We start from the raw sequence: 15,475 nt of genomic DNA, 5'->3' as shown, positions 1-15,475 counted from the left end.
ATACACATACATAATTTGTATATATCTACACACACCCAAACCATATACGCATATATATATATATATATATATATATATATATATATATATATATATATATATATATATATATATATATATGTGTGTGTGTGTGTGTGTGTGTGTGTGTGTGTGTGTGTGTGTGTGTGTGCTTGCGCTCTTGGTTTAGTTATTCATGCTACCTAGAGTCGAGGCAGGAAAAAGACTAACAACGGGTATTACTTCTATGGTACGGCACCAAGGTCCTGCGTTGAGAAGTTCTACACGCGAGATGATTTAAAGAACCAAATCTTTCCTCTTCTTTTACCGGCACTGTTTTCGAATTGACCTAAGAACAACAATTACTTTTACAACAGAGTCAGGACTTTTGATCTTCCCCCGCTCTTTCACCAGTTTTACGTATAAGAATGAATTTATTTTATTGCAGAGGCAACGTTCTGTGCTGTAGCTTTAGTCGATCGATCATCTTCCTCACTCCAGTTTGGTTTCTGAATTTATCGATATCAGTTCAAATGCCATTACGTGTGTATTATTTATCTAGATATGATTAACTCTGTTTTGTGCTTTTAACCATCACGTACTCTGTTATCTATAACTTTCGTATTCCATTCTCTTTTTTACCGTTAGGTCCTGTGTACCATACATCAGCTTCAGTATCATCTCTACTTTCAGTTTTACTTAAGATATTTCTCCTGAGACAATTTTTTTAGTTTATCTTAATCTCTGATTCCATTTCTGTTTTTCATTTTCTTATTTTATTCTCTAATTCCATTTCTGTTTTTCTTTTTCTTATTTTATTCTCTAATTCTATTTCTGTTTTTCTTTTTCAATTACTGTTCCAGTTGCTGGTTCGGTGTTTACTTCAGTATCTGCTTCACTTTCGTTCAGTTCAGGCTGTATACTAAAGACAAATATAATTCCGAAGTACCAGATAAATAGCAGGAGTATATACAGAAATATAATTTTATTTCAAAACATTAATCAGTGTTCATTTCAACGGCAGAAAGGAATCTCTGAATATCTGTGGAAAAGCAGATCAGAACTGCTTTGCAGAGAATGAGCTGAATGTGAAAAATTACTGCGAAAGAATGTGAATAAATTTAAAGCATTTACTCCACTCAAAGAAAGAAAAAAAAAGTTTTCGCGTCAATTGCTCTAAGAAGAAACGCAGCATAGCAGCTCATGATCACTTTTTTCATTTGATAGACCAAGTACAGTCTTCAAAAGCTGAATTAGTCATCAACTCGGTGAATAATAGCGGAGCAGTTAATTATACCAAAATAAACAATCAAGTGAGATATGACGCGTCTCGGGTTATACGCGGTGCTTTTGCATGACCTTAACAAGTGGCAAATGTAATTTGATTCTCTTATGTGCTCGGTTCTTCCTCACTACGTAACTTTCTGTTTTGTATCAAAGGAGTGGTTTGTTTTCCTGAAATATTTTTTTTTATGTATACACCACAATTGAGCTTAGTTATTTTGATGTATGATTCACTGTTTTCTAAACACATTGCAAATGTTTCACTTTGTGTCCTTAGTCACTTGCCAGCTACTTGCCGCACCAGTCATTTGTTAAATGTATCCTTAAGTAATTTGATAACACGAAGGACAGAATGTATGAAATGTAAAAATAAAAATGCCCCAAAGAGAAATGCTAATCGGCCGCCATTGTTAAGCAAAAGATTATACAAGGAAATTATGAGAACAGTAAAAGGGCATTATTGTGTGCATAATATATATATATATATATATATATATATATATATATATATATATATATATATATATATATTATATGAGCTTGTTGGCAAGCGCTACGCGCGCTGGAACCCGGGGCTGTCTTCCCTACCCTCCCAATCCCCGACCTACCCCCGGGGCGAATAAACAGGTTTGCAGGAGAAGTATGGCTGTGGCTTGTCTCCCCTACTGTCACCCGGGGAGGACAAACAAAATCAGATCCTCTCGGATTTTATTATTATAGACATATGTTTTATGCACACAATAATGCTGCTTTACTCTTCTCATAAATTTCCTAATATAATCTTTTGCCTAACACTGGTGGCTAATTAGCATTTCTCTTTAGGGCATTTTTATTTTTACATTTCATACATTCTGTTCTTCATACCATCAACTTAGTTCAGGATAATTTTAACAAATGACTGGTCCAGCAAATAGCTGGCAAGTGACTGAGGACATTAAGTGAAATATTTGCAACGTATTTTAAGAAGCGGTGAATCATATATTAAATAACTGTGCTTAATTGTGGCATATACATCTACAAACACACACACACACACACACACACACACACACACACACACACACACACACACATATATATATATATATATATATATATATATATATATATATATATAGTTAGTGTATGTGCATCTTATACGGACAGGCCATTTGCCATTTCCAATCGTATGTATAATTTTTTTTCGTCTTTTCATTGTGATTTAACCCCAGTCATTCTGTGCGTTTCCAGTCTGATTCTTTCATTTCTCTAGCCACCTCTTTCACTCCCCATCATCTGTACCCGATCGATTCTCTCCCTCACTCTTTCTGTCGCGAGTCTTCTTTATTATTTTCTCTAGACTTCACTTTCTCCCACACAGCATTTCCGATGCTTCTCCTCTTACACCTTCTTCGTGCATCATCTTGACTCTTGAATCCATGCAGAACAGCACTTCAGATTTGAGTGTCGATTGTTCTTTGCCAAAATCATTTCGGAAGTTCATTTATCTTGCTGTTTTTAATAGCCTCACTTATGCTCTCACTTCTCCATTTCTTCACTTTTTTTTTTTTTTTTACTCTTATCACTCCAAGCCTTGAAGCCGGGTAGAGATCAATGAAGAAGCTCTCTCTTTATCGGTTGGATTCGAACTCCCTCACTGCTTAAGTGCTTTAACCCTCATTGCAGTAGATAAAGATGAGAATCTACTTCAACTCATGCATCTGACTGCCAGATTCAGATCAATTTTCCTAGAGTAAAGATTGCTAAAATACTTCGTGACAATGATGAAGATGGGCCTAGTAACGTGTTTCTGAATTCTAGATACATATGCGTATAGTTGAAGTAGAGCCTTAAGTAATAGCGACTTCGCTCCCACTAGCGTGTGTGGGTTCGAACCATCTCGGAAAGTAGAGGTTCATTGTTTATTACGCACTCGGATTTAAGATTCGCAATGATAAATTTATCTAAAAAGTGACTAGATTGTGCCCGTTGAAAATACACGTACAGAGTATATATCTGGCGAAAGAGACCCATAGCCTCTTCCATCGTAATTCAAATAACTGTATCCTTACTCTTTATGTTACTGTTTTCGACACTTCCGCCTATATACCACTTACTGATACCCGAGGTCTTATACCGGCTCTAATCTCTCCTTATCGGCAACAATGTTCCTTTTTTTCTTCCCCTCTTGTTGTGGCTTTCACCGCATTTGTTTTCTTTACATTTACCGTAGAGATGTGTTTGTTGTTTCCTCGCTGTTTTGAGCAACTCCTAATCATGGAAGAATTTGTTTTGGCCATTTGTGTGTTAACCAAACAGATGACCTATTATTTACGGCAAGCCTTGAGTCGTCCTCCTTGTTATTCTTCTTGAGCAATTTAAAAGTCCATCAGTTGTTCAGCATGCTTGTTGTTTTAGATACTTCTTCAAAGCCCACACCGCTTAACAAATTGTTGATTCCTTTTGCTGTAAAAGCCCGATTTTTTTTTTTTTGTCAGTGACCTCTGGCCTTATGTTAGTCTACCATTTTCAAAATTGAATAATGTCATGTATTACTCTTTGTTTATGTCGACTTATTTTTCGTAACTCTTATTCAGTTGTATACATCGTCCTCTGCTTTTGCCTCAAGGCCAGCTACATTTTTTCCTCTTGTTTCGCTCTTCGTTTTGTCGTGTAATCCAAGACTTTCGTAAATCCTTGTCCTTAATGCTTGTTTCTATACCCTTATTGTGGTACGGTTACCTGTTGGTTCTCTCTCTCTCTCTCTCTCTCTCTCTCTCTCTCTCTCTCTCTCTCTCTCTCTCTCTCTCTCTCTGTAGTCTTCTACCTTCGGATGGATTTGAATCTTTTTGTACCCATCCGTTTTCTTCGAGTTGAAGAACGTTCCCATTGCAATAATCGTTCCATCTCTTTGATCTTGCCTAGAGAGAGAGAGAGAGAGAGAGAGAGAGAGAGAGAGAGAGAGAGAGAGAGAGAGAGAGAGAGAGAGAGAGAGAGAGTGAGTTTGTTCAAGGTTTATGCCCCATGTGTCAGTTACCAAAAGTATCACCGTAGCAACTCGTCTCTTCGTACAAGTCTTAGTGGGACTAGAAATAATTTTTCCAAGCAGTGTTGAAAATCTCGGTGTATTTAGTCAGAATGTCATTGGTTGAAAGTTTATTGGGTGATTGGTTGCATAAGTAAACTGGCGTAATTAATAGAGGATGAAGTGAATTTTGATATGAAATACAGCAACCTACTTTGAAAATGAAGTAAAGGTATCATAAATGTTCACATGTGCCCGGGTCATGGAAAAAAGAATGATCCTGACGAAACGATGCCTAAACTGACCTTGTTTCTTAATTGAAAGAAAATTATTTTACATCCAATTTTGTTGATTGATAGACCAGGATTTTCAAGGGATGGGCAAGGATTCAATAAACTGAAGGCAATAATGAGGCTCGTAATCTGTTGTTAAATGTGTGGCAGAAATAATGAGAATGCTTGAATCGAATACTCGTTGTTTACACAAGTGCTTGTGGGAGAGTGAAACCTTATGCGTGCTATGCTGTCTGATTATAGCTAGTGGGTCAGGCAGGACTCGCTGGCAGCACTCATGTGGAGTACGCTGCAAAAGTAAACTGAAATAGAAACAGTATTCATTGCGCAGTGTTGAGCTTTTTTTTTTTTATCAAGCGAAAAGATTTAATATTTTTAAACGCCCTTGTAGAATTATTCAGATTTTAGATAACACAACTACTCATACGTTGCTTTTCCAAGTATCAATGTATCGTTAAACGCTGACCTCATCACTTCATTACGTCTGTAGTAGATTCGCACCCGAGGGGCAGTCGATGCAGTTAGGCAGTAAAAAGTGTACATTATAATGGCAAAATAGTCACCGAGGTAAAGTCTGAAAAGAAACGATTTAACCCTGACATCATTTTGTCCGAACGCTGACACCTGGGTTACAGTTGCTCATCTGCTCGCTAGTGCAGCGAGTTAGAAATTATTCAACAAAATTGATATGTTGTTGCTCTCAGATAAATCAGTTTTATATTATTGAGGTAGTTGAATTTGTGGGCACAGTGGTTCATTATAGATTATAGTATGTAGGTAATAGTGAATGTAGGTAACACTCCCCCCACCCCCACCCCCACCCCCGTCAGTATTTAACTGCCAGTAAATAGCATTTTTTTTTTTTTTTTATAAAATTATGAATACCATGTAAAAACTTGAAAAGCACAAGTTTTATCATAATGTTTAATAAAATTAACTTGGTGTTCGTATATCTGAAATAATTCTTGTTAACTGCCTCACATTAAATAACAAACATATTTTTTATAGGTGTTAAGAAATGTATGGAAATTTGAGACTATGTTATCATGTATAATGCAGTTTTTGTCTGTCATGTTGATGACTTGCGTTAAGAGACACTCTGGTCAGTCAGACAACCGCACTGAGTTTTAAACCCTCAAAAGAGCACTAGAAGAGCCGGTAAGTAATCGTTACTATTGGCTGGCGAATCAACATCGATTGTAGAATTTTGACCTTGTAAATATTTGTCAGTAAATATTTTTCAGTGTAAATAAATATTTGTAGATGATATTTCCTTACTGCTCTTTCATATACAGGCTATTTTTAGTGCTAATATAATATAGCGTACATGAAGTGGTTGAAGGTTCTGTTCCTTGTCAAAGTCAGATGCAAAACCTACTTAGATATCCCTTATGTTTAACATGATTTGATGTGTCGATTTGGTAGTGTGAATGCAATTTTGTTTAAAATATCTTTAAAAACAAAACGAACACCGTATTCTTTGAAAGCATGAATTTCATGCCACTGGCCCGTTGGGCTTGTTTCTTATGAATAGGGTTCATCTTATGAATAATAGTATAATTCAGCATTCTTTAAAACTTTCCCCTAATTACACATTTACCTACGTCACTGTGCTAGTTCAGCATACAATAGGAGAAATTACAGCTGTCACAGAAGCTGGGATCTTATCTTATACCAAGCCGTAAGAAATGATTCATTGTCCCGTCGCTCACAAATGTATATTTACATAGCGTAATGACTTCCCAAAGGAGTTTCATGACTTGTTTTTTTGTAATTCGCATCTTCAGGGACACCAGAAGGTCAGTGTTTTCCTCATTTAAATTATATATTTGGTTTATCATCCTACAGGGACTTCATTAACTGTAAGGACAGGGCCAACATTATTATGGCATCCCGGTAGTTTATTATTATTATTATTATTATTATTATTATTATTATTATTATTATTATTATTATCTTGTTCTTCATATCAGAAAGTAAATCTCTATTAGGATTTGGGTTTTACGGAGACTTAAAAGAGGTCAGTCAAGTCGTCACATACCGCGCGCCCATTTACCCAAGATACGTTTGACAGCCTTGGGCCCCAACATCTGCGAGTTATAAATAAGGATCTTATTATCGATAACACGTGCCTTGGATACTAACACTTGAAAATTTCTGTCAGAATTGGCATTTTTATTTCCTGTCACTTTTTTTTATGTGTGGAGGGCACTATGTATCGACTAGTAAAGAGGAACTTCAGAAAAAAAGAATGTTTTATATTTCTCGTGAAAATACTACTGAAACGGCAGTGCTTGATAATTAAATTTTGGCGGTAAATTAACTAGTAAACTCATTTTCTCTCTTGCTCGATCTTGTAATATAAGATAAAGCTGTGAATCATAACTATCAAAATAAGATAAATTAGAAGACTGAAATGGACATAGAGAAAGTGTTCGGGAAGAGGATAGAGCGAGAAATAATTTTGGGGGGTAAATGTAGCCTTAGCCATTAGACAAACCAATAAAATACGAGCAGTGTGCTGTAAGAGAAGCTTGTAGTTATTATGTAAGTAAAACACATCACGTATTGACCGTCATCTGTGTCATCCCGGGATAATCGGGAAGTCTTCGAAATTCACATTAAAGCGCCAGTGCAAATCCCCCTGTTCAGCTATTTAAAGGTTTGGCACCATTAAACATTTTCCATTAGTAAACATAACGTTTTACATTCGATTTTTTGTCTGAATATATAAAAAGGGAAATACCTGTTTATTTCAGTTCGTTGCGAATGGTGTTGTGGCAGTGGCAGTCAACATGGCAGGTGTTTGGCTCCAACAGATGATGGAAGCCGCCCAGAGGAAGGCCTTCCTCGACACTCGAAACTGTATAGCCGCCAGGCTTCAGATGGAGGACGAAAATGACAAACTGGTGAGTAAATTTGCCATCATTTTGCAGTATTTCAAGCTCTCTCTCTCTCTCTCTCTCTCTCTCTCTCTCTCTCTCTCTCTCTCTCTCTCTCTCTCTCTCTCTCTCTTTTCGTTGATACTTGACAGTCTCGTTGAATTGGTTCGAATTGTTTTGCGGACTTTGAAGTGCTATCAGCGTAGAGGATGATTGACCCGACCTTTTTCACGCTCTTCTTTGTGCGTCATTCCAAACTGATGAAATCGGAGAGTTCGTGTTTTCTTTTTATAAAAACGTCGATGGATTTCCAACGAAATTTTAATGTTTCACGATGTACTTTCCTGTTATTAAAATACTTTGCTGGTCGTTAGTCTTTTTTTTTGCAAGCCATTTGCTTTGTGTTTGATGTTCATAAATCACCAGGTAACGTTATTTTTCCCTACACATTGACTTGTGTATGATGTATAGACTACTGTAAGTTGTAAAAATCCTGTTATTATGTTGACGAAACATGAAAATAAAAGAAATTTTTCCACTTTGCATAGTATATTCTCAAGGAAATATATCACGAATTATTTCTATTTATATAGTAATTAAGTAAAGTAAGTTAATTTATGAACATAAATACCTCTTCACATAAGAACGGCCTTCTTGTTAACCATAACAACACTTACACGAGAATAAAACGAAAAGGGGAGAAGCTTCTGGTAAATATCACATGTACACGAAACAGGTTTTTATTTTACTGAACTCTGGTCGTTATTACTTGAGTAAAATTAAGAGAAACTTTGAGGATCAAACTAAGGCGAATGCTCTTCTTCAGAAAATCCCCCCTCACCTTAAGAAATGTACATAACCTGTGTAATCTTCATGTAAGGTTCAGTGAAAAGCTTGAAGTAAAAAGCTATTTCAAAGCTTGTGTCTTGAAAGAGAAGTTTCGTCGTAGGACATTGTAACTCTGCTCCTTATTTGTTGTGGTGATTTCATTGGAAGATGTGTCCGAAAAGGTTAACAGTTTTTTATGTTATTGTAATGTCAGTGGTAAAGGTTTCCCAACCAGCTCAGTATTTTGAAGGCAAAAGGAGGCAGGATGGAAAGACCTTTTCCCAGAATCGTTCTTTAAAACCCAAAGATAATTCTATTTAGAATAGGAAACTAGAATCTGTCCAGTACATTCAGTAGATGATTACTTATCCAGATCTTTGATGTCACCATTGGTTTACAGAATTAAACCGTTACAAATCTAAGTGTTTTATCTGTATCCTGATAGTACGGCCAGTTTAAGATGTGACTCTTTTTAGAAGCGTAGGTGGTTTTTTGTTGATGTTAAGAACTTCCTTATCTTTTTTTTTTTTGTCTTATCCACGTGCATAGCTTAAATTCCTCATTGCATTTTTCTTGGAAGACATTCTGTATACTCAGATAACAAGGAATGCTGTGTAACAACCTTTCGTCTGCTGAGTCAAATGACTAATCAGAAAGTTTAAAAAATCAAAGTTATAAAACCCCAGTCTAATGTAATAAGAAAGATTTTGAAATAATCGAGGGTAGCAGTGACTGATGACATTATACCAATATGTCACCGGGGAAATGGTGGATTACTTATGCGACTTACGGGATTCAGTGGTCATGCTAGAAAATACATCCTTATATAAGATTAGATACAGATTTTTTTTAACTTCGAAGATAACGGCAAAACCGATGAAAAAGTAAGATAATACTGAAGAGACACTTTGTTAAGGAATTTGAATGAAACTTGTCAAGATTAAGGTAGTAATGCATCGTAGGTTGTTATCAGGTGAGCGCACTAAGGGTCCTGTTAGATAGAAGGGATATGAGGATTTTGAAATGCAGATACTTGACTTGAAATGACTAGAATTATTTTTCAGTAGGCACCAGAGTAAATACATTGTATTTCTTACTTTCCAGTTTATTGTTGAACAGCTTTATCTTCTGCAAGCGCGGTTTGTTCATTCATTTATTTTTTCCAAAGGAACCATAATACTTCTGAACAGGAAATACTTAGTATTGCTGACATACCATTGCCATGATTAGATAATCAAGTTCCCGCACCTGTGTAATCAGTAAAGAAACCCGTGTTCCATCCACCCCATTGTTCTGTATTAAGCATCTCCACCCTTATAATCTGTGGACACATTTATGACGTTCTGAATCCAACAAAATTTGACGTTTTGAGATAGGAATGATTTTTGTTTTTCTGAAGCAATAATGGACCAGTGAAGTTCACAAAGTTGATGGGTCGTCGAAATCACTGCTTTGGGTTTGAAGATTTCAGTTAATGTTGGGAGGAGGAAGAGGTGGTTATCCAGCTAATGTGAACTAGTAATTCGTATATTGGATAACAGGAGGATGGATATTCTGAGAATTTTAAATGGTTATTTATATAAGGGTAAGAGGACAACGGATATCCTAAAATAAAATGGTTTGGGATATGTGGAAGAGGAGAGGGGATATCCGGCTTACGTAAAGTGATCATTGATATTCGGGTAACGGGAGGATGGAGACCCAGCTGATATGAAGTGGTCAAAAGCAATTTTAAGAGAGGTGACCCCCTTTTTGGGGTGCACTGTAGGCATTACTTGAGGTTGTTTGCAGCGTGCCTTCGGCCTCTATCTGCAACCCCTTTCATTATTTTTACTGTACCTCCATTCATATTCTTTCTTCCATCTCACCTTCCACCCTCTTCTAACAATTGTATCGTAGTTCAACTGCGAGGTTTTCCTCCTGTTACACCTTTGTAACCTTTTACTCTCAATTTTCCTTTCAGCGCTGAATGACCTCATAGGTCCCAGCGCTTGGCCTTCGGCCTAAATTGTATATTCTATTGTATTCTATTCTGAGAGAGGTGACCTTTTACAAACATCTGAAATGATTAGTCAGTTTAAGGGCCACAAAGCAAATTTTAAATAGGCAAATGCGATACACCAGAAACGCATTCATCACGCGGCACATGACAAATGTGGTGGTCATTAAGGAGAATGCATTCATCCACGCTACGTAGCCGGTAGTGAAACTGTCATAAGAATTGATAACGTAACTATTGCTCTTGCGTAAGCTCAGTCGTTGAGAAAACGATTCTGGTAACTAAAGTAACCATTATAACGACCTTGTGAGGAAGGGGAGTAACCATAGTGACCAATTATAACAAGCGGGAATGAAAAAAAGATGCTCTATAATTCGTTTTATTTCTTTATGCGAGTCCCACAGGACTGATGAAGCAGCGACTTAACCACCTTGTGTAATCCTGAAAAGAGAAATAGAGAAATCGATGTGTGTCCTGTCTGAAAGAAGTAATCGACCCACCTTTTGTGAGGAAGGAAGTGTGTAGGCTCGGAACAAGCCAAAAGGTTTTGAGAGTTGAAGTTTTCCATAGCTTTTTTCGTAGAGAGGAAACACTGTCATTGAATCGAGTTGACAGAAAAGTTCTGATCTTAATTGAAAAGAAAAAACGTGTATATTCTATTGAAGTCTTCCCTACTCTGTTGTCTTTACAAAACGACCTTATTCAGAATCTATTTTCTTATTTCAGCCTTTCTTCTACAGCCTTTCAGTATAATGTTAGAGTGGATTTCATATCAACTATCAAAGTATTTGTTGCTTGTAATGAAGTGGATTACCACTTATTTGTAATGGTTCTGTTTGTTAGTGTTTTGTAAGTGTACGTATTTTATTTGCGACTTATTTAGGATTTCGAATATATAAAACTGATTTGATTGTCAATAAAAAAAAAGACGCCATGGAAACAAAAATACACAGACCGTTATTTGGGTTAGGTAATGTACCCACAGAGTCATAGGTGGTATTTTTCTACCCAGGGACGCCATCCGTATACTGTGTTACTTGTAGCACACAAGAATAAGTAATTATATATACAGTATATATATATATACATGAATGACTTTTACTATAATCTAACAGTACACAACACACACATACATGAATGACTTTTACTATAATCTAACAGTACACAAACACATATATACATACATATATACTATATATATATATATATATATATATATATATATATATATACATACATACATACATACATACATACATACATACATACATACATACATACATACATACATACATACATACAAACGAAAGTTTTTATATCGTTTGACCATGTTCGGGCAAACGGCTACATCTAGCCAGTAGTCAATTCGTCCACAGAGCAGCTTTTCACGAGGGATATGCTGCTGTGCATTAGTTTCCTAGGTCGTTACCTTCAAGGACAGAATTTCAATTTAACGGTTGTCCGACACATAAATTCATGAAACCGGCGTAACCTTGAACGTATATTGTGTTCACTTTGTATATATAAAAGGAGGAAATTAGTTTTTGACTCAGTTCTCGCAAATGGCAGCACCTTTGGTATATGTGCATAAAGACGGACACTCCAGAAACTCCTTGCACTTGATCTTTTTTGTTTATAAGCTCTGTGTCCATATCTTTTATATATATATATATATATATATATATATATATATATATATATATATATATATATATATATATATATATATATATATATATATAATATTATATATATATATATATATATATATATATATATATATATATATATATATATATATATATATATATAATATATATATATATATATATATATAATTTACTTATGTATAACTTCTGCCACGAAATTAATAACACGAAATAAATAATCAGCAAGTATATGGGCATGAGGAAAGTGGAACAATGGACTGTAATATCTTTCATCTTGACTTTGGGCCATCTTCATGCAGTCTGCTTACAATGGAATGAAAGTTTACAAGAAGACTGTTTTACAAACAATAGCTAAACACAACGGGGTATGTAACCCTTTAATGCATACGAAGGTCAGTACATTTTGATTAAATCTTCAGGTGAGGAGCAGCTGCCTACGATTAGCTCTTGTACTTGGCTAAAACAAGGGGAGGCAAAGAACAGGAATCCGCTCATACATACATCTTTAAAGTTCTGATACATTTACTGGAATAGTCTCATTCTCACCATTGTAGCATGGCTCGAGTATATAGAATTTACTGGTCCCTTTTTTGGCCAGATAGTAAATGTATATGAATTCGGCAGATATGTGTGAGGAGGAATAGACATATCCATATTTTTAGTCAAGTGGTTAATGTACCGGGTTTAAAGGTTTTGTAGTGACAGTGTATCTAAAAATGTGAGAAATCGATAATTTCAGAGGGCACTGTGGTTAAAATATATATATATATATATATATATATATATATATATATATATATATATATATATATAATCTAACGGTCACCTTTCTACCAGATATATATATATTTGCAATGACCAGGATTTCTTCATTTGTTTTTTCATTGGGATCTTTGGTTTTGTATAGACAAGCGTATCTGAAAAGTGTGCCGAAATCAAGAAGTCGTTGTGGCTATTATTATAAATAATATTATATATCCTAGTAAAATGTGATGTGGATTCTGTATAAAAATATTTTGGCTTGAAAGGCAATAAATGCTTATTGCTGTGATGGAGAGGAAGAGTCTGTTCCAGATCTAGTAAATGTATCTGAATCTGACAGATATCTGCTTGTATGAACTGAAACAGATTTATGTCCTTCTTGGTCAAGTGTTAGCGTTAACCTCATTCTGACAAATTGGGTTTAGATTGAAAACCTGCCGTGACTGTCAGAATTTCTTCATTTGTTTCTTCATTTGGATCTCAAGTTTTGTTTTGGCAAACGTATCCAGATTGTGAAAAAATCAAGAAGTCCAGCGGTCATTGTGGTCATTGCAAATATATATATCTGGTAGAAAGGTGACTGATATATTATATATATATATATATATATATATATATATATATATATATATATATATATATATATATATATGTACATATATATATATATATATATATATATATATATATATATATATATATATATATATATATATATATATAGTCTATATATATATATATATATATTTTATAATACAGGTCCCTCTGAAATTATCGATTTCTATACATTTTTAGATACAATTGTCACTACAAAGCCTTTAAATTCAAATTAAGATTTTTAGATACAATTGTATATATATATATATTAAATTAAATTAGAATATATATATATATATATATATATTATATATATATACATACATACATACATACATACATACATACATACATACATATGCACCTGGCAGTTTCATTTACTCCCAAGAGGTGCTCTTGGATGCGATGGGCAAATGATTATACTAAGTAACCGTACATAAATGAGGTAAGAGTAGAGGTTTTAATATTAAGTAGCGTGTAGGGAAAGGGGTGGAGATAAGACGCGTTATTAATGATATGTATTTCTTGTGTGTGTCATGTTGTAGCACATTGTGTGTCGCAAGCATCCTCTTTAATTGCTGTTTGCTACATGCATTGTGATTGTGCTGTTATACTCAGTTATGATACCTGCAAACCTCCGTGCATTACAATGGTCTTTATCTTGTGCATTCTGTCACTTAAGTTTGAACATGCATTCTTATTTTGCATATTCTTTGTTTTCTGTAAGAGTAATTGTTACCCTATATATTATATATATATATATATATATATATATATATATATATATATATATATATATATATATATATAATCTGAAGTTTACTTTCACAGTCCTCTTTAGCATTCGTTGCTGTGTCTTCTTGTTGCCCTTTTAATTTCATAACTTTGCTTGTGCTTATTTACTCTCAACTGTAACCCTTTACAAACTCAGATCTCTCACTATTCTTTGCAGTTTTCACAATCCCGGTCAGTACTGTATCATCTACAAATATTAACCATTTCACGCTCCATTTACGATCTGTATTCTTCTTCTTGAAGTTTGCACCTACATCCAATGTCCTCTGTCTGAAGCACTCTTGTCGTAGGCACTTTTTTTACACTGAACTAATCTCTCTGTTTTCGAACTCTCAACACATACTTCAATTCAATCATAATAACTTCTTATTCTTTTAGTAACTTGCTCTCTATGCCGTACATTCTCGACAGTCTCCAATTGACTCTATTAATACTGTCTAAAGCGTTCTCTAGTGACATGCATTCCTGAAATAGCTTTTCCCTTTACTTTCAAACTTCTTACCTCATTTTCTCATAACCAACTCTTGACCCACACAGTTTTCCTAGTTTAATAAAGTGTCAGTGCTTTTGTCGTCGGTCTTATCTTTTCGGTCAAAATCTTACCATGTACCATTCAGGTAGATTAAGTAAAATTATGCCCCTATAATTCCTATATCTTCCCATGTCACTTTAACATTACATAAAAGAATAATTATTCCTCGTGCCAGTTCCTTCATAAACTTTCCTGATCTAAGTAGAGTAAGCTTACCATACAAATCCCGACCAGCCAATCAAGACCCATTTCACCATCTAACTGCTACATCTCACTTGTCCAGTGCCCCTGATTTCTTTTCATTTGTATCGTTATTGCTCCGTATGTGTCCTCATTAGTGGCTTCCACAACCATTCTCAAACTTAGTAACCCTTTTTACTCCTGTGTCTTTCATTTTTACCACTCCTTTGCCTTCCATATTCAACAACGGTTTAAATTATTCTTAAAGAACCAAGGACAACATTCTCTTCGGAGAGCAGTTATCTACTTCCATCTTTTATTTTGAAGTCCATTTGCTCATTGATTTACTCTTCATATACCTCTCTGTGGATCAAATTGCTTTTTGAAATATATATATGTATATATATATATATATATATATATATATATATATATATATATATATATATAAAATATATATATATATATATATATATATATATATATATATATATATATATATATATATATATATATATATATATATATATATATATATATATATATATATATAATATATATATATAATATATATATATATATATAGATACATAAGTAATATATAATATATACAATGCCTTCTTAAGTTCTATAATTCTTATGTATATAGATT

The 15,475-nt window shown here is 34.5% G+C and overlaps 1 protein-coding gene across 1 annotated transcript in view; it reads left to right on the top strand.

The window, feature by feature from the left end:
* LOC136829342 (Ca(2+)/calmodulin-responsive adenylate cyclase-like) overlaps positions 1 to 15,475 on the top strand; it is a 272,221-nt gene that overhangs the window by 92,621 nt on the left and 164,125 nt on the right. Inside the window, 2 exon segments of the mRNA XM_067087752.1 lie at positions 7,338 to 7,487; positions 10,874 to 10,881. Coding sequence (XP_066943853.1) covers positions 7,338 to 7,487; positions 10,874 to 10,881 — 158 coding nt within the window.

This window comes from Macrobrachium rosenbergii, chromosome 44 (assembly GCF_040412425.1).
Source record: "Macrobrachium rosenbergii isolate ZJJX-2024 chromosome 44, ASM4041242v1, whole genome shotgun sequence".
NCBI lineage: Eukaryota > Metazoa > Arthropoda > Malacostraca > Decapoda > Palaemonidae > Macrobrachium > Macrobrachium rosenbergii.
Note: the sequence above shows the minus strand (reverse complement) of the source record. Positions and strands in the feature narration are given on the sequence as shown.